The 23,019-nt window shown below is 49.2% G+C and overlaps 2 protein-coding genes across 7 annotated transcripts in view; one reads left to right on the top strand and one right to left on the bottom strand.

The window, feature by feature from the left end:
• Window positions 1–6,843, top strand: part of DNAI7 (dynein axonemal intermediate chain 7) — a 58,608-nt gene extending 51,765 nt beyond the window's left edge. For both annotated transcript variants that reach the window (XM_073544012.1, XM_073544011.1), the window contains exons 13-15: window positions 3,554–3,718; window positions 3,903–4,016; window positions 6,479–6,843. In XM_073544012.1, coding sequence (XP_073400113.1) covers window positions 3,554–3,718; window positions 3,903–4,016; window positions 6,479–6,748 — 549 coding nt within the window. In that variant the 3' untranslated portion in view covers window positions 6,749–6,843. The remainder of the gene's footprint in view (window positions 1–3,553; window positions 3,719–3,902; window positions 4,017–6,478) is intronic.
• Window positions 6,746–23,019, bottom strand: part of IRAG2 (inositol 1,4,5-triphosphate receptor associated 2) — a 72,650-nt gene continuing 56,376 nt past the window's right edge. For 4 of the 5 annotated variants that reach the window (XM_073544004.1, XM_073544005.1, XM_073544007.1 and 1 more), the window contains exons 21-39: window positions 22,568–22,676; window positions 21,909–22,041; window positions 20,558–20,618; window positions 15,587–15,630; window positions 15,447–15,511; window positions 13,725–13,841; window positions 13,542–13,591; window positions 13,326–13,377; window positions 10,637–10,688; window positions 10,529–10,553; window positions 10,092–10,232; window positions 9,839–9,973; window positions 9,198–9,342; window positions 9,077–9,114; window positions 8,944–9,003; window positions 7,860–7,918; window positions 7,609–7,710; window positions 7,436–7,537; window positions 6,746–7,159 (exon numbers count right to left, since the gene is read on the bottom strand). In XM_073544004.1, the coding sequence (XP_073400105.1) occupies window positions 6,916–7,159; window positions 7,436–7,537; window positions 7,609–7,710; window positions 7,860–7,918; window positions 8,944–9,003; window positions 9,077–9,114; window positions 9,198–9,342; window positions 9,839–9,973; window positions 10,092–10,232; window positions 10,529–10,553; window positions 10,637–10,688; window positions 13,326–13,377; window positions 13,542–13,591; window positions 13,725–13,841; window positions 15,447–15,511; window positions 15,587–15,630; window positions 20,558–20,618; window positions 21,909–22,041; window positions 22,568–22,676 (1,734 nt within the window). In that variant the 3' untranslated portion in view covers window positions 6,746–6,915. The remainder of the gene's footprint in view (window positions 7,160–7,435; window positions 7,538–7,608; window positions 7,711–7,859; window positions 7,919–8,943; window positions 9,004–9,076; window positions 9,115–9,197; window positions 9,343–9,838; window positions 9,974–10,091; window positions 10,233–10,528; window positions 10,554–10,636; window positions 10,689–13,325; window positions 13,378–13,541; window positions 13,592–13,724; window positions 13,842–15,446; window positions 15,512–15,586; window positions 15,631–20,557; window positions 20,619–21,908; window positions 22,042–22,567; window positions 22,677–23,019) is intronic. The other variant, XM_073544008.1, reaches the window with a different exon arrangement.

The following is a 23,019-nucleotide window of genomic DNA, read 5'->3' as shown; positions in this document are numbered from 1 at the left end:
GAGTCACGACACCTATAATTGCATAGAACAGCTGCAGCAGTCTGCACGAGGTCCAAGGACTTGGCATAAAGAGAAGGCTGGTAGTGCAATAAGAGACTGCACTGCTGTGGTAGAATTCAAGGTATCTTTATTGCCCTATGGCAATAAAGATACCTTGAATTCTACCACAGCAGCACAGTCTCTTATTGCACTACCAGCCTTCTCTTTGTACCAAAATGTGGAACATGTGATGGAATGGGCACAGGCGCAAGTCTCAAACTAAAAGGTTGTTTTTAAACTTTTTTTTATATTTTCGGATAGAGAAAAGCAAAGAAATAAAAATTAGTAACACTGCATCCACAAATAATTAAATCAAGAGAAAAATTTTTAATTAATGAAAGGTAAAAGGTTTTTTGTAACAATTTTTTCCCCCAGTAATTTGAATGGGTTAAAAAAAAAAAAATACTGAAAACTGGAGATGCGGAAAGAAAAACTGATGGTTCAATTCTGCAAGGAAAAACTAAGGTGATCTCAGAAAACCCCATTCACTTGGCTGAGACTATAAACACTCTCACCTAGGGAAAACAGCACAAAAAAAAAAAAGTATAAAACCGCCAAATACCCACAATAATTGTCAGCCTAAAGTGTCAGATGTTTCCATTAACCCCTGAAGGGCTGGCAGATTTTTTTTTTTTTTTTCCCCTTTCTTCCAATAGAATTATGTTTTATACCCATCACTGTGAAATAAACCAGTCCGACTGTGGGCCAGAGAAGTGGGACAAGTGTCATGCAATTTATCCTGAAAGTACAACCCATTTTTTTTTTTTTAAACACCTAGCATCCGATTTACAAGCGCGTATGATCCAACTGCAATGCGATTTTAGCATGAGCTTTTATCTAGAGAATTGCTCTGTTTAAGTTTACACAGTTTTCCAAGGAAATCTTCAAGATTAGAGAGATTAGATTTTTTTGTAGCTATCTTATATTTAATTTGTGCAGTGCTTGCATAGGATACTGTACTTTTTTTAGTAAATTATTTTTGGAAAAAAGCATCTTGGGGTTCTCTGACATTTTATTAACCAGCAGAGGAAAAGCAGACAGCTGTTTATAGCCTGGTTAGACGGTAAAACCCATGGAGCTTCCTAGTATTGTTAATATCATCAGCTTGCACAGCTGTGTACTTAGAATATTTTGATCATTAAAATGGGAGACCTCCCAAAAGAAAAAAAAATGCCATAGGATCCCCCTATAATTAATAACCGGTCTATGTTTTTAGTCCGGGATGGGGACTAATACCCATGGCCCCTTCCTAGGCTATTTATAGCAGCCTGACCCTGTCTATCTAGCCTTTGCAGGTTATTAATTTTAGGTGGACCCTGTGTCTTATTTGGAGCCCCCATTGTAATAACCAGTAAAGGCTAAGTATACAGCTGTGAGCTGATATTAAATAGCCTGGGAATCTCCATGGGTATTACCCCCCTTCCCAGGCTATAAACATCTGCCATCCGGTGTCAGCTTTCCCTCTGCTGGTAAATAAGATTTCAGGGATCTCACTCCAGTTTTTTTTTTTTTTAAAAGAAATTAATTTAGTAATAAAATACCATACATATACAGTTAGCTGCAGAAGCACTGTACTAATATATAGTAACAGAATAGATGTGGCTGGCATCTTTATATATGTATCTATTCTATCCTGTCGGGTCATGCTGTAACTTACTGTATGGGGCAGATGACATGTCGGGTTTCCTATTAGATGGGCGCGTAGTGTAAAAAAAAAAAAAAAAAAAAAAGCGATTGCACTTGTCCATTTTCCTCACAGATCAGTATGAGCCTTTTGCGACTACTCGTGGAGCCGAATGAGGTTCTGTTTTTTGTGGGAGGAGATCTACTTTTGATTGACACCATCTATTATACAACACATTAGAAGGCAGGCAAAAGACGGTTTGGTAAAAATAACCCAACCTCATTTCTCTCCAGGTCACTTTTTTTTTTTGTAAATTAAAACAAAGTTTTTGCACTTCTCCATTTTCCGAGTCCCGTAACATTTTAACTTTTGAGTGCATGGAGCTGCACGAGGTGACTTATTTACACCATTTTGGGGTAAAGCCGACATTTTGTTTGCTTTTTATTCTATTTTTTGAGTTTTCACTGGACAATGTCCAATACCAATAATGTTTAACCCTTAATGATGAGCACCATACATTGAGCAGGTGATAACAGGCAGATGATGGCTGTGCATCACAGCCAAGCACAACAGATAGCAGGCAGATGGTAGCCGTGCACCACAGCCGAACACAAGAGAGATAGCAGGCAGATGGTGGCTGTATAACGCAGCTGAGCACAAGAGATAGCAGGCAGGTGATGTCTGTGCACCGTAGCAAAGCACAACAGGCAGATGGTGTCTGTGCACCACAGCCAAGCACAAGAGAGAGATAGCAGGCAGATGATGGCTGGGCATCGTATTGTACAGCCATCACAGCTTTCAACTGGTTAACAGCAGCAGGTGATGTATAGCTACAGCTGTGAACTCTGTACATCGCCTGCTGCTGTTAACCAGTTGAATGCCACTGCCGATCAACATGATTCCATGGGTTCTGCTGAAGACCCCCCCATGCCATTATGGCAGTGCTTCTATGAGGACCAGCCTGGTGTTTCTGTTAAAGTTTAATCTATTAAAATCTATAATGTGATCGGGAATGGAAAAAAAAACACGTCAGAAACGTGCATTATTCTTGTTGCAGAAACACAAATTATGTATTTTTAGGTAGCGAAATTAAAAATGTATCTTGAGACCCCCAAACACTTGTGAGCCAGCCCCTATTGTGTATGCCCTCATCATTTCCCGCCTCGACTACTGCAACATCCTTTTCTGTGGACTCCCTGCTAACACCCTCGCACCTCTCCAGTCCATCCTTAACTCTGCCGCCCGACTAATTCATCTCTCCTCGCTACTCCTCCGCTTCTCCCCTCTGCAAATCTCTTCACTGGCTCCCATTCCCTCAGCATATCCAGTTCAAATTACTAATACTGACCTACAAGGCCATCTATAACCTGTCTCCCCATATGTCTCTGAACTAATCTCCCGATACCTTCCCTCACGTAATCTCCGGTCCTCCCAAGACCTCCTACTCTCCTCCACACTTATTCGCTCCTCACCCAACCGCCTCCAAGACTTCTCCCGAATAGCCCCTATTCTCTGGAATTCTTTGCCCCAACAAATCTGACTATCAACCACATTTGGATCCTTCAGACGGAACCTGAAAACCCACCACTTCAAGAAAGCCTACAGCCTGCAATGACCCCGCTACCTTCTCTCTCACCACTACCGGTGATATCACCTTAACCAACACCTGAACTGCTGCAACCCCCCAACCTACTGTCTCCTTCCCCACCATCCTGTAGAATGTAAGCCCGAAAGGGCAGGGTCCTCTCTCCTCGTATCAGTCTGTGATTGTTAGTTTGTTTACTGTAAGTGATATCTGTAATCTGTACGTAACCCCCTTCTCATGTACAGCACCATGGAATCAATGATGCTATATAAATAATAAATATTAATACTGTGTGTCCGGCGCAGGATGAGCAGTGCCGTTTGGCTGCCGTCTCCGGCGTGGACGCGGACCTGACGCACGTCCTCGGGAGGTGGACGACCCCGCTGTGCCTCAAGGCCGAGATGAGGAGAGTCGGCCTGAACATCTTCCCTGCAGAGGATTCTGGGAAGTATGTCAGCGTCAATAAAAAGGTAAGAAACGCCGAGCGCTTGTACCCGCCTGTAGTGACATCGGGGGCAGCCATGTTTGGTGACATCACCTTACACAACACGCTCTTGCCATTACAGCTGCCTATCGATATTTGCCGCCGGCGCTCGCTGCGTTACACGTTGCGGTATTTTACGACAACTAAATTTGTGGGTTTTTTCCTGACAGAATGAACAGGTGGAGACAATGGCATACAAGGAGATGGCGCTGCTGTCGCCATCATTCACCTTCGCCTGGAGCAAATGGAACCACAGCTGTGGCCACGAGCAGATCGTTGTGAAGGTGCGAGGCGAGCACGGAGTTGTCTCCTGCTCAGTAATCCGTGCGTCAGACTGTGGGGAAACCTAGCCCTCCAGTTACTTTAAGATTCCAGGAGTAATAATGGAGGAATAGCACAAGGTCTAAGAAAGGATTCAAGGAAAAGATCCTGCAGGAGTCAGTGCAGATGGGAAACACACTGATGGATCAAGGAAAAGGAGCGAGGGGCAAGAGGAAAAAGTAGCGAGGGGGAAGAGGCCGAGGGGGGAAGGGGCCGAGGGTGCCAGAGGAAAAAAGTAGCGAGGGGGAAGGGGCCGAGGGGGAAAGGGGCCGAGGGTGCCAGAGGAAAAAGTGGCGAGGGGGAAGGGGCCAAGGGTGCCAGAGGAAAAAAGTAGCGAGGGGGAAGGGGCCGAGGGGGGAAGGGGTCAAGGGTGCCAGAGGAAAAAGTAGCGAGGGGGAAGAGGCCGAGGGTGCCAGAGGAAAAAAGTAGCGAGGGGGAAGGGGCCGAGGGGGGAAGGGGTCAAGGGTGCCAGAGGAAAAAAGTAGCGAGGGGGAAGGGGCCGAGGGGGAAAGGGGCCGAGGGTGCCAGAGGAAAAAGTGGCGAGGGGGAAGGGGCCAAGGGTGCCAGAGGAAAAAAGTAGCGAGGGGGAAGGGGCCGAGGGGGGAAGGGGTCAAGGGTGCCAGAGGAAAAAGTAGCGAGGGGGAAGAGGCCGAGGGTGCCAGAGGAAAAAAGTAGCGAGGGGGAAGGGGCCGAGGGGGAAAGGGGCCGAGGGTGCCAGAGGAAAAAAGTAGCGAGGGGGAAGGGGCCGAGGGGGGAAGGGGCCAAGGGTGCCAGAGGAAAAAGTAGTGAGGGGGAAGGGGCCGAGGGTGCCAGAGGAAAAAAGTAGCGAGGGGGAAGGGGCCGAGGGGGGAAGGGGCCAAGGGTGCCAGAGGAAAAAGTAGTGAGGGGGAAGGGGCCGAGGGTGCCAGAGGAAAAAAGTAGCGAGGGAGAAGGGGCCGAGGGGGAAAGGGGCCGAGGGTGCCAGAGGGAAAAAGTGGCGAGGGGGAAGGGGCCGAGGGTGCCAGAGGAAAAAAGTAGCGAGGGGGAAGGGGCCGAGGGTGCCAGAGGAAAAAAGTAGCGAGGGGGAAGGGGCCGAGGGGGGAAGGGGCCAAGGGTGCCAGAGGAAAAAGTAGTGAGGGGGAAGGGGCCGAGGGTGCCAGAGGAAAAAAGTAGCGAGGGAGAAGGGGCCGAGGGGGAAAGGGGCCGAGGGTGCCAGAGGGAAAAAGTGGCGAGGGGGAAGGGGCCGAGGGTGCCAGAGGAAAAAAGTAGCGAGGGGGAAGGGGCCGAGGGTGCCAGAGGAAAAAAGTAGCGAGGGGGAAGGGGCCGAGGGTGCCAGAGGAAAAAAGTAGCGAGGGGGAAGGGGCCGAGGGTGCCAGAGGAAAAAAGTAGCGAGGGGGGAAGGGGCCGAGGGTGCCAGAGGAAAAAAGTAGCGAGGGGGAAGGGGCCGAGGGTGCCAGAGGAAAAAAGTAGCGAGGGGGAAGGGGCCGAGGGTGCCAGAGGAAAAAAGTAGCGAGGGGGAAGGGGCCGAGGGGGGAAGGGGCCGAGGGGGGAAGGGGCCGAGGGTGCCAGAGGAAAAAAGTAGCGAGGGGGAAGGGGCCGAGGGTGCCAGAGGAAAAAAGTAGCGAGGGGGAAGGGGCCGAGGGGGGAAGGGGCCAAGGGTGCCAGAGGAAAAAGTAGTGAGGGGGAAGGGGCCGAGGAAAAAAGTAGCGAGGGGGAAGGGGCCGAGGGGGGAAGGGGCCGAGGGTGCCAGAGGAAAAAAGTAGCGAGGGGGAAGGGGCCGAGGGTGCCAGAGGAAAAAAGTAGCGAGGGGGAAGGGGCCGAGGGGGGAAGGGGCCAAGGGTGCCAGAGGAAAAAAGTAGCGAGGGGGAAGGGGCCGAGGGTGCCAGAGGAAAAAAGTAGCGAGGGGGAAGGGGCCGAGGGTGCCAGAGGAAAAAAGTAGCGAGGGGGAAGGGGCCGAGGGTGCCAGAGGAAAAAAGTAGCGAGGGGGAAGGGGCCGAGGGGGGAAGGGGCCGAGGGTGCCAGAGGAAAAAAGTAGCGAGGGGGAAGGGGCCGAGGGTGCCAGAGGAAAAAAGTAGCGATGGAGAAGGGGCCGAGGGTGCCAGAGGAAAAAGTAGCAAGGGGCCGAGGTTCCAGAGGAAAAAGTAGCTAGGGGGAAGGGGCCGAGGAGAAGCGAGGGGGAAGAGGCTGAGGACGCCCGAGGAAAAAGTAGCAAGAGGGAAGGGGTCGAGGATGCCCGAGGAAAAAGTAGCGAGAGGGAAGGGGCCGAGGAAGCCCGAAGAAAAAGTAGCAAGGGGGAAGAGGCCGAGGTGCTAGAGGAAAAGGAGCGAGGGTGTGGGGCGGCAGAGGGACCCAGAGGAGGAGGAGTGTTGGGGGGGGGGGGGGGGGGGACAACAAAAAAAAAAAAACCCAAAAGAATCTGCTTTGCATGAGGTCTGTTCCCTTCCAGGTGAGGGAAGGCTCCGGCTCATGCAGTGAGGACGACTGGTCGCTGTACATGCTGAGCCCCCAGAGGACGCAGCGCCTGAAGGTGTCGGAGTCCAGCGAGAGCTTCTCGGCGGAGCTGTATGAGGGCAGCGAGTTCCACAGCTCCCTGTATCACATGCTACGAGACTACTGCAACCCCGAGGCCACGGCGCGTCTGGCGCACTCCCACCACCTCTTCATAGCCTGCATGTACGAGCTGCTGAGCGCCACCAGACTGCTGACCTTCTCGTAAGATAAAGCCAACTTTATTCAATAAATACCACAACCAACCACAGTCAGGAAAGACCCCGGCGGCCCTCCCCTCCCCCCAATAAAATAGTATATACACATAGGCTTAAATTAGATTCTATCCTGATACAAATGTACAAAACCTCAGCCCTGGAAAAAGTTCCTTGTACTTCATACCGGCGGGGGCGCGTTGTGCCGGAGGCCCAGATACGGCCACAGCAGCTGCTGGACAGAAGTCCACGACACGCCAGTGCCCGCCGGAGCGCCATCCACTGGTTTATGGAAGGAGAGGCCTGTGAGGAAGCTGAGCAGCGTGACCAGGAGGACGGCGGCCGTGGCCAGGACCACCAGGGGCTTATTGATGTTCACTATGGATCGTTTCAGGCCCTTCGCACAGGACAAGACTCTGCTGTAACTGCAGAAAAAACACAAATATAAAACAGACACAGGGAAAATATGAATCTGAAAAAATTCTCATATAAGATTTTTAAAAGTATAAAAAAATGTAAACAAAGAAAATTTGTAACAAAAAAAAAATAAATATAAAAACTTCAGAAAACTGAAATCCATGGAGATGGCAGAAGATACAGCCGGTTACTTTACTGCCCACATTTCATACTCCGGTCACATCCGTAGCTGCTCACTTCCTGCTCTCACTTAGCTCACATCTAAAGTGGGGCGCTCCACTTACGTGGTCTCAGTCGTGGCAGGCGGCAGCGGTTTCTGGACGTAGCTGGGTTTCCGGACTCGCTCTTCTTTGACCTCTTGTATTAGTTCCGCGCTCGGCTCGTCCCTGCGCAGGTAAACAGAGCGCGGTCACAGCGGCAATCGGACAGAATGTGATTGGGCGCGGCGGTCACTTACTCCTTAATGGCGGTCTCTTCGCTCGCCTCCGGTCGGGCGTATGTGTCCATGAAGCGCTGCAGAGTCGGGCGGTTATCATTCGGTCTGGAACCCACCAGCTTCCTGAGGGGGCACAAATAATATGGTTTCCTTAAAGGGATCATTTAAAGGGGACACGTCAGGAGAGAGACTCCTGTCCATGCTGTCTCACAGTCCAGCAGAGGCAGACCCACATCATTGCCCAGTGATCCCCCAATCACAGACCCCCTTACCAGCTGTTTGACCTCCGATGTTGTAGTTTTCCATCGATTCTGTCTCCTCCAAATAAATCCTGTGACGGTAAAAGTATAGAATGACTGAAGGAGACCCTCAGAGGATAACACTGAGGTTCTCCACACCTCGTGTGTCCCCGTATGGGATCTGCAGACCAACTACCACCCCATGCTGCCCCCGTAACCACCAGGCGGAGCCCAGACAATGGCGTCTGCTGGAGAACCAGAAGTTCTGTAACTTTCTGATAGATACTCGCTTCCAGTCAGTGAAGGTAACATTGAGCCTAGTCACTCTCTGGAACTGATTGTTTGTTACAATGAGTCAGCGCAGGCTTGGACTGGCCGACCGGGGAACAGGAAGATCCTCTGGTAGGCCGCTGTGAAGAAGTGCTAATGAATTGTGCAGAAAAAAAATTATCAAAGCAAACGAATCAGATTCGAAGTAAATGTGTTCACTGGGGTCAGGATATTGTATCACGTAGCGGAACAGTGGCCCCAAGAATCACCGTTACTGGTGGGTCTTTGCCAATCCATGCAAAACACAAGCCGCGGAGACACCATCACGTGTTTCTCAACGCAAGCAATGACTAGCCAGGTCTTTCCCCGGGAAGGAACAACCACGGGAAGGGCAGTCTCCAATGAAGGAAACCACCTATGCCAAAACATGGTATCCATCCACAGACAGCTGTTTCGGGGTATTGCCCCTCATCAGTGTGGAGTAGGAAACTGGCTAGTAGGAGCAATGCCTAGTAAAAGACTGTGAAAATGAGGATGAGTGACCTCGTGGAGATCAAACATCCAACACTGCGGAGACACCATCACATGTTTCTCAACGCAGTGATCTAGAGCACTGCCCCCATCCCTTATGGGAAATATGCAAAAACATGCAAAACACAAGCCGCGGAGACACCATCACGTGTTTGCCAATCCAGTCCGACACTGCGTCTGGGTACATTGTAACAGACCCTCAGAGCAGAATTGTTTTTTTAGCCCCTGAATGTAAACTCTGGCCTTCCCTTCACTGACACCAAGCAGAGATCTTGAGAACAGTAAGGAGCAGGATACAGTATAGAAGGGGAGATACCATGGGTGATCCGGTGCCTCTGGGGTACGCGGGCATGCTGACCCTCCTGGCTGGTGACACCTAGCACAGAGAAGGGAGAGGTGAAGAGACCGCGACCACCCCGGGCAGCGCTCTACCCCATCACAGGACTCACCTTACTGGCTATCGAGGACGCCAGCTTCAGGGCATCCTCTGTAAGAGCAGACATTACACGTTACCATTACCTCCTGCCACCAGGGGGCGCAATGACCGTACGCCATCCCCACACACGTCACCTCTCTCCGGGGGGTTGCTGGAACGGTCGTTCTGCTGCATGGCCTCCCGCAGCTCCTCCAGCTCCGCGTGCTCCTTGGCGTACATGCGCTTCAGGTTCTCAACGTGCTGGATCATCACCTCCACCGCCTTACTGACTCTGCTCTCCTGCAAGACAGACCGCCAATTCCATGGAAGCACCCTCTGCTTGCCGTCAGACCCCAAAACACCCAGAAAGCTGAGGGTTTGTTACACTGTATCCAGTCTGATCTCCAGGCTGCACCAATACATTGTATCCAACGATCAGAACATTGTGCAGCTGATGGTGGAGAATGGATACAATGTAACAAACCACCTGAATACTGTCCCTGTGCTGAGGGTTCGTGACATTGTATCTATGACGAGCTCAGAGCATTGAATAGACTCTATACAATGCGACAAACCCTCAGCTGTGAGAAAGCAGCCTGGAGTTCAGACTGATACAGTGTAACAAACCCCCAAAGCAGACAAAATACTCGTCAATGGTTTGTTACATTGATACAATCCGCAGATGACTGAAAACGTGTCCTGCCCGAAGACTTCTCACAGCTGACGGTTTGTCACTTTGTGTCCAGGCTGAATGGGAACGTTCATTGTTCCCCATCAGACGACGTCCCGCGCTCACCTGGTGAATGGCGCCCAACATCTCCGATCGGCTGGCGACGCGCGTCGTGTGCTGGGTCAGGAACTCCAGGCTTTTCTCCAGCCTCTTCACGATGTCGTGCGTCTGATTATCCTCCTCGCAGAGCGGCGTCAGCGCCTGTGACCCGGAGATCAGTAAATCGCAAGAATACGAACCACCAACCCCCCCGAGCCTCGGGACCACCACCGACATTCTCCAGTAAGGGATGGACATGGTCGGTCACGGCCACACAAACCTCCAGCAGCTTCTTGCAGCTCGCCAGTTCCTTCTTTAGATTTTCTTCTGCCAGATCTCGGGATCTTTCCTCAAGTCGCAGCCTCTTATCCAGCGTGAAGATGTCGCACTTGAACCCGAGAGAAAGACGCAAGAACTCCATCTAAGAGACGATACGACGAGCTCAGCAGAAGTATGAGTGCAGCTCTGGGGTTTGGGATTCCCAATTAGCTCTCTAGCTGGAAACACCCAAACATGACCCCGCCACCTCCTGCTGATTCAGTGTCTGCAGCAAACCGCTCTCTGCAGTGCGGGGAACAGCGAACCACAAACACTGAACATCTCAGCCAACCGCACTATGTGGATGCAGCTTTGGATGTGACTGGAGCTTGGAGCCTGAGGGAACTATTCATACTGGTCACGCACCGGTGCCATAACTGGACGCCGCACACAACTCACCTCCATTTCCTTCTCATTTGAGAGACTGCAAGAAAAGAAAAAGATTTCACATTTAGGAAAAAAGACGAATGTTCAGGAGCAAAAAACTGAGGAGTCAGCGACACTTACTGGTTCTCCTCCGCGGACTGGAGATTCCTCCCCGGAGTCCCAGCGGGAGGTCCTAATGTGTAAGAGAAAGGTGAATAAACACGGGGGGCCCGGAGTCTGGGGGCCACATGGCGGAATAGATCAGCAGTGACCGGAGGAGGAGTCTGGAGGCCACATGGCGGAATAGATCAGCAGTGACCAGAGGAGGAGTCTGGAGGCCACATGGTGGAATAGATCAGCAGTGACCAGAGGAGGAGTCTGGGGGCCACATGGCGGAATAGATCAGTAGTGACCAGAGGAGGAGTCTGGGGGCCACATGGCGGAATATATCAGAAGTGACCGGAGGAGGAGTCTGGGGACCACATGGCGGAATAGATCAGTAGTGACCAGAGGAGGAGTCTGGGGGCCACATGGCGGAATATATCAGAAGTGACCGGAGGAGGAGTCTGGGGGCCACATGGCGGAATAGATCAGCAGTGACCAGAGGAGGAGTCTGGGGGCCACATGGCGGAATAGATCAGTGACCAGAGGAGGAGTCTGGGGGGCCACATGGCGGAATAGATCAGCAGTGACCAGAGGAGGAGTCTGGAGGCCACATGGCGGAATAGATCAGCAGTGACCGGAGGAGGAGTCTGGAGGCCACATGGTGGAATAGATCAGCAGTGACCAGAGGAGGAGTCTGGGGGCCACATGGCGGAATAGATCAGTAGTGACCAGAGGAGGAGTCTGGGGGCCACATGGCGGAATATATCAGAAGTGACCGGAGGAGGAGTCTGGGGGCCACATGGCGGAATAGATCAGTAGTGACCAGAGGAGGAGTCTGGGGGCCACATGGCGGAATATATCAGAAGTGACCGGAGGAGGAGTCTGGGGGCCACATGGCGGAATAGATCAGCAGTGACCAGAGGAGGAGTCTGGGGGCCACATGGCGGAATAGATCAGTGACCAGAGGAGGAGTCTGGGGGGCCACATGGCGGAATAGATCAGCAGTGACCAGAGGAGGAGTCTGGGGGGCCACATGGCGGAATAGATCAGTAGTGACCAGAGGAGGAGTCTGGGGGCCACATGGCGGAATATATCAGAAGTGACCGGAGGAGGAGTCTGGGGGGCCACATGGCGGAATATATCAGAAGTGACCGGAGGAGGAGTCTGGGGGGCCACATGGCGGAATAGATCAGTAGTGACCAGAGGAGGAGTCTGGGGGCCACATGGCGGAATATATCAGAAGTGACCGGAGGAGGAGTCTGGGGGGCCACATGGCGGAATAGATCAGTAGTGACCAGAGGAGGAGTCTGGGGGCCACATGGCAGAATAGATCAGCAGTGACCGGAGGAGGAGTCTGGAGGCCACATGGTGGAATAGATCAGCAGTGACTGGACAAGGAGCCCGGAATCTGGGGGCCACATGGTGGAATAGATCAGTAGTGACCAAAGGAGGAGTCTGGGGGCCACACGGTGGAATAGATCAGTAGTGACCGGACGAGGAGTCTGGGGGCCACACGGTGGAATAGATCAGCAGTGACCAAAGGAGGAGTCTGGGGGCCACACGGTGGAATAGATCAGTAGTGACCGGAGGAGTCTGGGGGCCACATGGTGGAATAGATCAGCAGTGACCAGAGGAGGAGTCTGGGGGCCACACGGTGGAATAGATCAGCAGTGACCAGAGGAGGAGTCTGGGGGCCACATGGTGGAATAGATTAGCAGTGACCAGAGGAGGAGTCTGGGGGCCACACGGTGGAATAGATCAGCAGTGACCGGAGGATGAGTCTGGGGGCCACACGGTGGAATAGATCAGTAGTGACCGGAGGAGGAGTCTGGGGGCCACACGGTGGAATATATCAGCAGTGACCGGAGGAGGAGTCTGGGGGCCACACGGTGGAATATATCAGCAGTGACCGGAGGAGGAGTCTGGGGGCCACATGGTGGAATAGATCAGCAGTGACCAGAGGAGGAGTCTGGGGGCCACATGGTGGAATAGATCAGCAGTGACCAGAGGAGGAGTCTGGGGGCCACATGGTGGAATAGATCAGCAGTGACCAGAGGAGGAGTCTGGGGGCCACATGGTGGAATAGATCAGCAGTGACCGGAGGAGGAGTCTGGGGGCCACATGGTGGAATAGATCAGCAGTGACCGGAGGAGGAGTCTGGGGGCCACATGGTGGAATAGATCAGCAGTGACCGGAGGAGGAGTCTGGGGGCCACATGGAATAGATCAGCAGTGACCAGAGGAGGAGTCTGGGGGCCACATGGAATAGATCAGCAGTGACCGGAGGAGGAGTCTGGGGGCCACATGGTGGAATATATCAGCAGTGACCGGAGTAGGAGCCCAGAATCTGGGGGCCACATGGTGGAATAGATCATCAGTGACCGGAGGAGGAGCCCAGAATCTGGGGGCCACATGGAATAGATCAGCAGTGACTGGAGGAGGAGCCTGGACTACAGCCCTCAGTTTCTGCAAATGGTGGGGGTCTCAGCTGATCAACCTTTGAGGTGTCAGAAGTGCTGGTGATACAATTGTACAGTAGTGGCTCTTGTGTAATCTGCTCATTGGCCACCAGAGGTCAGCACTACAGTCCAGATCAGGATGGCAGTTTACAGCCTACGGTAAAGTTATTGCTTTTGGGGCGAGGGATGAGGGGCTGGTGCCCAGACTGCAGCCCTTCGTCCCTCTTTTCAGGGGTCTCCATCCCAGGAGCCAATACTCAACCTCACCTTCCGCTGGGGGCCGCCGCTCCTTCTCGCTCTCCGAATTAATGTGCGATTCCTAGAAAGAGAAGATCACAATTGTTAAGTGGAAACGTCTGGAGCCAAATATAATGGACCCCCCAAATCATATCCAGAGGGGCAATGTTCCCTCCAGCCCTGCTGGGGGTTGTAGTCCTACATGTAAGCCACAGTTCATAAGGTGATCAGCATTGGTCTACTCACAGCGCCGCCGTCTTTGGAACAGTCTTCGGTGTGGTGTCGTACGGATGAGGCTGCGAGGCAGAAATATTCAGCGTCAATCACGTCAATCCGCCATTAAACCGCGATCGATGGTGACGCTGGGGAGATCGGTCGTCCCTCCCATTGTGCTCCCTGCAGATTCTGGGGTCCTCCGCAGATATTTACCTTCATTCTCCGGGAAGCCGGAATCTTGTGACCGTTCTCCCGCATTCTCCTTTTCGGCGCCATCTTTACTTTCTGCATCAGAGTCGCCTTGTAGAATCGTCACCAAATCTGCGGCGGCTGCAAAGGGAATGTGATGGATCAATGTCTCGAGGAGAATCTGCTGCAGCCGCAAAACGTCGCCCGGGACTCAGTTTAATGGCGTCTTAGCCCATCCTGTTCCTGGGAAAGCTGGGTGGCACCGGATCGGCCGCCATGACAGCGTTCATACAACACGACATAAGCAGGAGACGAATGGAGTAAACGTCTCTGCAGAAGCTGCTCCCGGGAACAGACTCTGCGGCTCTGCTGCATCGCGCTGAGGATTAGGACGTGCGTCGGGGAAGTGTCCCGACGCCCCGGGGCAGCGCTCCTGTTTACAGAACAAATCGCGGTATAATCGCCGGCTAATTATCAGCTTTGTATTGTCACTAATAATATTGACGGGTTTAGAGATTTACGAGCCGGAAGAACCTTGTGAAGGAGCCGCGCACAATTATAGTTCAGGGCGCGCGCCTCTTCCCAAAGAGATGTAGAGATCCTGAGTTCCGTGCAGCCCCTGGATCCACTGGCTTCTCCAAGAATCTGCGGATCTCCGTCCCCAGACCAATGTGACCCACCAGTGTCCTGCTAAAGGGGGCGCTGCCATAAGGGGATCCGCTGCCATACAGCAGAGACAGTGCATCCACATGATGCCTGCAGAACATCACCACACTGCAGAGCCACCACTAGGGGGAGCTCACTGCATACAGATTTATACAGCCACCACTAGGGGGAGCTCACTGCATACAGATTTATACAGCCACCACTAGAGGGAGCTCACTACATATAGATTTCTACAGCCACCACTAGGAGAAGCTCACTACATACAGATTTATACAGCCACCACTAGAGAGCTCACTACAGATTTATACAGCCACCACTAGGGGGAGCTCACTACATACAGATTTATACAGTCACCACTAGGGGGAACTCACTACATACAGATTTATACAGTCACCACTAGAGGGAGCTCACTACATACAGATTTATACAGTCACCAATAGAGGGAGCTCACTACATACAGATTTACACAGCCACTACTAGGGGAAGCTCACTACATACAGATTTATACAGCTACCACTAGGGGGAGCTCACTACATACAGATTTATACAGCCACCACTAGAGGGAGCTCACTACATACAGATTTATTCAGCCACCACTAGAGGGAGCTCACTACAGATTTATACAGCCACCACTAGGGGGAGCTCACTATATACAGATTTAAAAAGTCACCACTAGGGGGAACTCACTACATACAGATTTATACAGTCACCACTAGAGGGAGCTCACTACATACAGATTTATACAGTCACCAATAGAGGGAGCTCACTACATACAGATTTACACAGCCACTACTAGGGGAAGCTCACTACATACAGATTTATACAGCTACCACTAGGGGGAGCTCACTACATACAGATTTATACAGCCACCACTAGAGGGAGCTCACTACATACAGATTTATTCAGCCACCACTAGAGGGAGCTCACTACATACAGATTTATACAGCCACCACTAGGGGGAGCTCACTATATACAGATTTAAAAAGTCACCACTAGGGGGAACTCACTGCATAGAGATGTACTCCCTTCTAAAACTGACAGACCACAATACATATTCCTCTCTAAGGATCCACTACCTACCCGATGACTCGAGGGTGTTATCAAGGGCCGCCCCAATGTCTGATATTTGAGAAATCACAGAAATGCTGCAAGAGATAAAAATAAATAATTAGAATAAGGAATAAACAAACTAATTTAGTTCCAAATTTCAGTTTTCTGACCTGGCTGTATCCGCAGACTCTGGATGATCGGCCCTGTAAATCTCCTGCAATATCAGAACATAATGAAGGGTTAATCGCCGCCATGATATTTCACAATCACAGCTGCATCTGTTCTGTTCCTGGGAGAAGTCACTCCGCTTACCCAGACCCCATTCAATACGGGGAGAATGCATCCATACCCGGGAAAGCTGGGTACTTTTTGGCCTTCTTTACTCTGGAGCTCCTGGTTTATTGGGGGGAGGGGGCAGCTGCAGAACTTGTGCGGCATTGATCCCACCACCTCCGGCAGCAGCCCCTTCCCTGATCTCACACTCGGCCTTTATATATCATTGTGCAAACTGGAAACTAAACACAATGTATTGTCAGGAAGTGACAGGAGCACCGGGAACCAGCGCACGATAATGGTGCGGACCACCCCGATAAGGTGGTCACCCCAAGAGCCAGGAAGTCACCCTGATCAGATCACCGCAAGACAGGACACTTTCTGATGTTCTCCTGTAAATATCTGTTCCTGGGAAAGCTAGGTGACGGCCAATACAGACCAGCTCATGTATCGACTGGTTAGAGGAAAGTTGGGTGAATTGATACTCGAGTGACAACAGCCACATTCTGTGTCCAGATCAGCGGCAGTGTCTAGTGGAGCAGGAGGTGGTCTGAGGTCCATCTACTGCCTCAGAGGACTGGAGAATAAGAGTCCTCCCTGCTTTACCCTCCAGCTTTGCTTGTTTACACTGGATGCTGTGTATTAGACCAAGCTCAATAGTACAGAGACTAAAGAGCAACGTCCACAGACTTCCAGTATCAGCTTCTGATGTAAAGTACTTTGTGATTCGTCCGTGCCGGAGCGCCGGCGTTCCATCTGTGCCGGAGCATTCTAAGGGTCAGACTTTAGGGTTACCGGCCCTTTAATAATGACACTTTGTTGTTTGTATTTAGGAGATGAAGCTTCAGAAAACAAAAGAGGAAGCGGTAATGACGCGAGGACGGAGTTCAGCGCTCATCATTCACTTCATGCAAATTCAGGCTATTTTTGCCGTCTGATTTGAATCTATACAGTCACAGGTGAGAATATTGTGCCGGATCCGTCACCGGGGGAGAAGCGGCAAAACCGGAGCCGAGGCGACCACCTGCCCTTTTATCTGCCCGACATGCAGATGACCAGTTGTAAGAAGGTGAATCATAGGCTGATTTTAGCCCGAGAACCGCGTCCGAGCCGCTCGCCGAGGACAATCCGGACTTCAGGAGCGAGATCTATATAGCCGCGGTCGGATTTTAGTCTAAGATTCCCCCCATTCCCAACACCTCTTCTCTCCGTCACCTCTTCTGCACCTTTCCCACAAAGCGTTAATGGCGTTCCGCCGTGGCGCCCCCTCCCCGGCACTGGAGGAATTCGTGGATTTCCATCCCTTTATGGCTCCATTACAGGACGGGGAGATTTACGCTCCTGACACAAGTAGCTGAAGTCGCGGCTCTTAGAGAGAAACACTTCAGATTATTACACTAAACAGTGATCATCGCCCCGGCCACGTTAACCCCTCCGCTGCCAGGGGCCCCACAGAGCCCGCCGCCGACAACCCCACAAGCAGCGGGCAGCGACTGAGCCAAAGGCCGGGTCCCCCCGCTCCGCTCTCCCATCGGCCGCTGCTCAGGAGGACTCCGCATTCAGCAGTGGCTGATAACTGCGAGCAATAGAAAATATCCCAGGGTAGTCCTACATAAAGAGTCACATTTCATCAATATGTCCCACGATGAAGCACCCAAACAATACGGACCCCTGCGCCCACCCGCGGTCACACCCATGAGGATAACACGGACCCTTGGCTGGAGAAGAGTCAAAAGATCTGAGGTTTAGTGATGGAAACTAAAAGCCGCAACCCCGAGCGTCCGATCCTCAACCAGCCCCCGATCCGCAACCGGCCCCCCCGATCCCTGCAGTGTTAGCGGTCACCGCGCTCATCGCCAAAAGGAGTCTCCACGGGAAGTAGATGGAGGAGTGGGGGGCTTTATTATACACTATTGGAAATAAAACCGCTATACACAGGCTTCTGGGACTGTAAACAGGAACGGGGGGACATCATAAATATAAAAAAAATAGCACTCGATCAACGGCCAAAGCAAAGATCACAGGAGTCAGTGACATGTTACTATACTTAGGAGCTGTATTATAGTAGTTATATTCTTGTATATAGGAGCAGTATTATAGTAGTTATATTCTTGTACATAGGGACAGTATTATAGTAGTTATATTCTTGTACATAGGGACAGTATTATAGTAGTTATATTCTTGTACATAGGGGGCAGTATTATATTGGTTATATTCTTGTACATAGGGGCAGTATTATAGTAGTTATATTCTTGTACATAGGGGCAGTATTATAGTAGTTATATTCTTGTACATAGGGGGCAGTATTATATTGGTTATATTCTTGTACATAGGGGCAGTATTATAGTAGTTATATTCTTGTATATAGGGGAAGTATTATAGTAGTTATATTCTTGTACATAGGAGCAGTATTATAGTAGTTATATTCTTGTACATAGGGACAGTATTATATTGGTTATATTCTTGTACATAGGGGCAGTATTATAGTAGTTATATTCTTGTACATAGGAGCAGTATTATAGTAGTTATATTCTTGTTTATAGGAGCAGTATTATAGTAGTTATATTCTTGTACATAGGAGCAGTATTATAGTAGTTATATTCTTGTACATAGGGACAGTATTATAGTAGTTATATTCTTGTACATAGGGGGCAGTATTATATTGGTTATATTCTTGTACATAGGGGGCAGTATTATAGTAGTTATATTCTTGTACATAGGGGCAGTATTATAGTAGTTATATTCTTGTACATAGGGGGCAGTATTATATTGGTTATATTCTTGTACATAGGGGCAGTATTATAGTAGTTATATTCTTGTATATAGGGGAAGTATTATAGTAGTTATATTCTTGTACATAGGAGCAGTATTATAGTAGTTATATTCTTGTACATAGGGACAGTATTATATTGGTTATATTCTTGTACATAGGGGCAGTATTATAGTAGTTATATTCTTGTACATAGGAGCAGTATTATAGTAGTTATATTCTTGTTTATAGGAGCAGTATTATAGTAGTTATATTCTTGTACATAGGAGCAGTATTATAGTAGTTATATTCTTGTACATAGGGGGCAGTATTATAGTAGTTATATTCTTGTACATAGGAGTATTATAGTAGTTATATTCTTGTACATAGGAGCAGTATTATAGTAGTTATATTCTTGTTTATAGGAGCAGTATTATAGTAGTTATATTCTTGTACATAGGGGCAGTATTATAGTAGTTATATTCTTGTACATAAAAGCAGTATTATAGTAGTTATATTCTTGTTTATAGGAGCAGTATTATAGTAGTTATATTCTTGTACATAGGAGCAGTATTATAGTAGTTATATTCTTGTACATAGGGGCAGTATTATAGTAGTTATATTCTTGTACATAGGGGCAGTATTATAGTAGTTATATTCTTGTACATAGGGGACAGTATTATAGTAGTTATATTCTTGTACATAGGGGCAGTATTATAGTAGTTATATTCTTGTACATAGGAGCAGTATTATAGTAGTTATATTCTTGTACATAGGAGCAGTATTATAGTAGTTATATTCTTGTACATAGGAGCAGTATTATAGTAGTTATATTCTTGTACATAGGGGCAGTATTATAGTAGTTATATTCTTGTACATAGGGGCAGTATTATAGTAGTTATATTCTTGTTTATAGGAGCAGTATTATAGTAGTTATATTCTTGTACATAGGAGCAGTATTATAGTAGTTATATTCTTGTACATAGGAGCAGTATTATAGTAGTTATATTCTTGTACATAGGGGCAGTATTATAGTAGTTATATTCTTGTACATAGGGGCAGTATTATAGTAGTTATATTCTTGTACATAGGGGCAGTATTATAGTAGTTATATTCTTGTACATAGAGAGTAGTATTATAGTAGTTATATTCTTGTACATAGGGGACAGTATTATAGTAGTTATATTCTTGTACATAGGGGCAGTATTATAGTAGTTATATTCTTGTACATAGGAGCAGTATTATAGTAGTTATATTCTTGTACATAGGGGCAGTATTATAGTAGTTATATTCTTGTACGTAGGAGCAGTATTATAGTAGTTATATTCTTGTACTTAGGAGCAGTATTATAGTAGTTATATTCTTGTACATAGGGGGCAGTATTATAGTAGTTATATTCTTGTACATAGGGGGCAGTATTATAGTAGTTATATTCTTGTATATAGGGGCAGTATTATAGTAGTTATATTCTTGTACATAGGAGCAGTATTATAGTAGTTATATTCTTGTACATAGGGGCAGTATTATAGTAGTTATATTCCTGTACATAGGGAGCAGTATTATAGTAGTTATATTCTTGTATATAGGGGCAGTATTATAGTAGTTATATTATTGTACATACGGAGCAGTATTATAGTAGTTATATTCTTGTACATAGGGGCAGTATTATAGTAGTTATATTCCTGTACATAGGGAGCAGTATTATAGTAGTTATATTCCTGTACATAGGGAGCAGTATTATAGTAGTTATATTCTTGTACATAGGAGCAGTATTATAGTAGTTATATTCTTGTACATAGGGGCAGTATTATAGTAGTTATATTCTTGTACATAGGAGCAGTATTATAGTAGTTACATTCTTGTACATAGGGGGCAGTATTATAGTAGTTATATTCTTGTACATAGGGGGCTCTATTATAGTAGTTATATTCTTGTACATAGTGGACAGTATTATAGTAGTTATATTCTTGTACATAGGGGGCAGTATTATAGTAGTTATATTCTTGTACATAGGAGCAGTATTATAGTAGTTATATTCTTGTACATAGGGGCAGTATTATAGTAGTTATATTCTTGTACATAGGGGGCAGTATTATAGTAGTCAATATCAGTTTCTTACCTTTGCGAATGTTTTTTCCATCTCTTCATCCGTCTGGACTCCAGTAGTTGTTAATATCAGCCTAAACATGGACAGAAATATACTAGTTATAATGTGATATTATGCGGTTTTATCTGTAATATCCTCCCTGTCCTACAGTCTATTACTCCCTGTTATCAGCCATTACGGGTGGCTGCAGTTTGTCGCTGTGACCGTGTAGTAATTCGAGGTTTTTACACTTTTCTGGTCCTGTCTTTAGTCCGGAGTTTGCCGCCTTGTGATTTTCAGCCGCTCGTCTTATTACGCTCCGGCTCCATTATAACTCATTTGCTCCTCACTTTTTCGTCTCTCACCGATTCCTCTTTCTACTTTGTTTTTTCCAATCTTACGGCCGTGAAGCTGAACAAACTGCAGTTGAAGATGTTTCAATAAAGCGGCTCCGAGATATAAGTGTAGCTGCAGCGCATCCAGCAGACCCCCCAGAAACCTGTATGGGGGTCCCGGGAGCACGTGAAGCGTCTTCTCTGTATAGCGGAAAGTTCTGTAACTCCGCAATAGATGAAGATCCAAATCCTGATCTTTAAGATATCCGCTTGCTGTCAGTGACTAGAATTACCCCGACCATGTCAGTGTCACAGCTGAGAGTTTGTTACAACGTATCAGTGCAGGTGAAATGTATCAGAATTATCTAGATGAGATACATTTGTGACAACCAAGAGTGCGACGGGCAAAGTATGGAGTTAAAGATCCGGACACTTGTGCGGCCTTTGTATCCGGCAATGACCCCTCCATGGCGTCCTCCGTACCGATACCCTGGTGCGCCACTCTATAGATGGTCACATCGGCTGGCAGCGGCCATCAGACGCGCGTCGGGGGGGGGGGGGGGGGGGGGGGGAACGTTTCCACCCAATTTGTTTATCTCCTCATTCTTTCCACACGGCGGTATCGTCTGCCGAGCTTTGCATGTGTTCAGCACGGTGCGCCCGGAGAAGAAGATATTCAAATCCCCCCCTCGGCCGTCACTGCAGGGTCCGGCGGGATATTAACAGCAGGAAGGGTCGCGCCATTAATTACACCGCCGTGAGCCACAGATTCCAGCTCTTCCCCCAAATCGTCACGTAAGGGATGAGATTTATCACTGGCGCCACTTTTGTACCCGCTGGTATGAATGGCACAAAGTGGAGGGGCGCCAGGGGCCAATGGTCCGCAGTGGAGTGGATTGGGCAGACAGAAGCGGGTGTTGCAAAAGTTTACATGCCGTCGCCCTTTACAGCACTGCTCCTGTCAGTCAGTAACATGTTACATCCAGTGCCCACGTGTACCAGGGGATGCCGCTTCCCACCATCCCACCCCGGTACAAGGCCGCGCTCACCGCCCAGGGATCAGTGACGCTTCTTCTGACGCTGCAGAGTCGCTCGGCCTCTTGTCCTCGGCTCTGGGGTCAGGTTTCTGCCGATCTGCCGTTGCCAGGTAATTTGGTGTTGGCTGCCCCCGCTCCGGCACATCTGAAAGGCAGATTAACCACTATAAGTCTGAGACTGGAGGGTTAAAAAGTCTCAAAAAATAAAGATCTAAATCCACCGAATCCTTCCCAGGGAATTGCTAGTAAGCAGTGACCCTGTATAAGGAGAACGGGTCTCCCTGCAGCCCCCCCCCCCCGAAATCTCTGCAGGGCGTATATAGATATATAAAGTATATATTCTCAGGGGGACGCAGCTACAGGAGCCACGGACTGGGGTCTACACAGGGAATCCAGCTGCACTCAGTCATATTGGCCCTTAGGGGGCGTCACCAGGGGCTCCTCTCCTCCCCGACAGCCAATCACAGGCAGACATGAATTTGGTGCCCCGATGGGTGATCAGCAAACAAGATTACTCCCCGCATCATCCGGTCCATTGTTAAATAATCCCAAATCTGACAAAGGAGTAGTAGATCCAAGGAGAGGGGATCTGGCGGAGGTGGTAGAAGGGGAACAAGCTGTGATCCCGCACTTTTATATAGTGACCCAGATGCATCTCAGCCTCCGGTTACCTAATGACGGTGTGTATCCGAGCTGCGTCTCCTCCCCGGGTGCGGCCTGGAGACGTCCGCAGATGCAGCTGGATTCTTGGGCACCGACCTCCTCTCGGATGGAACGTGTCTGGAGGAGAAGAGTTTGTATAATGCACAAATATTTATCCTGCGGACTCCCCCATAATCTCAGGTCTGGGCGGGAGGACCCCCGCTCCCCCAGGGTCCTATCGCAGCTGTTCCAGGCTGTGCAAGTTACCAGTCCATGCAGAGAAGCCTTACTGGGACGGATCCTGCACAGACTGGTTTACTAGGAGAGACGTTTATAGTGAGACCCCGTAACTCCACACCCACCGCTACTCCACGTACAGGGGGGTCTGACTCAGAGTGAGGAATCAGGACATCCAGGGTACTGGTGCAAAGTCTGAGTAAACTGCAACCAACTGCAGCCCACCGCCAAAGGCACGCCAACC

Source organism: Dendrobates tinctorius, unplaced genomic scaffold, assembly GCF_039654945.1.
Source record: "Dendrobates tinctorius isolate UK_male_01 unplaced genomic scaffold, ASM3965494v1 ptg000136l, whole genome shotgun sequence".
NCBI classification, from domain to species: Eukaryota; Metazoa; Chordata; class Amphibia; order Anura; family Dendrobatidae; genus Dendrobates; species Dendrobates tinctorius.
This window is presented reverse-complemented; position numbering and strand designations above follow the sequence as displayed.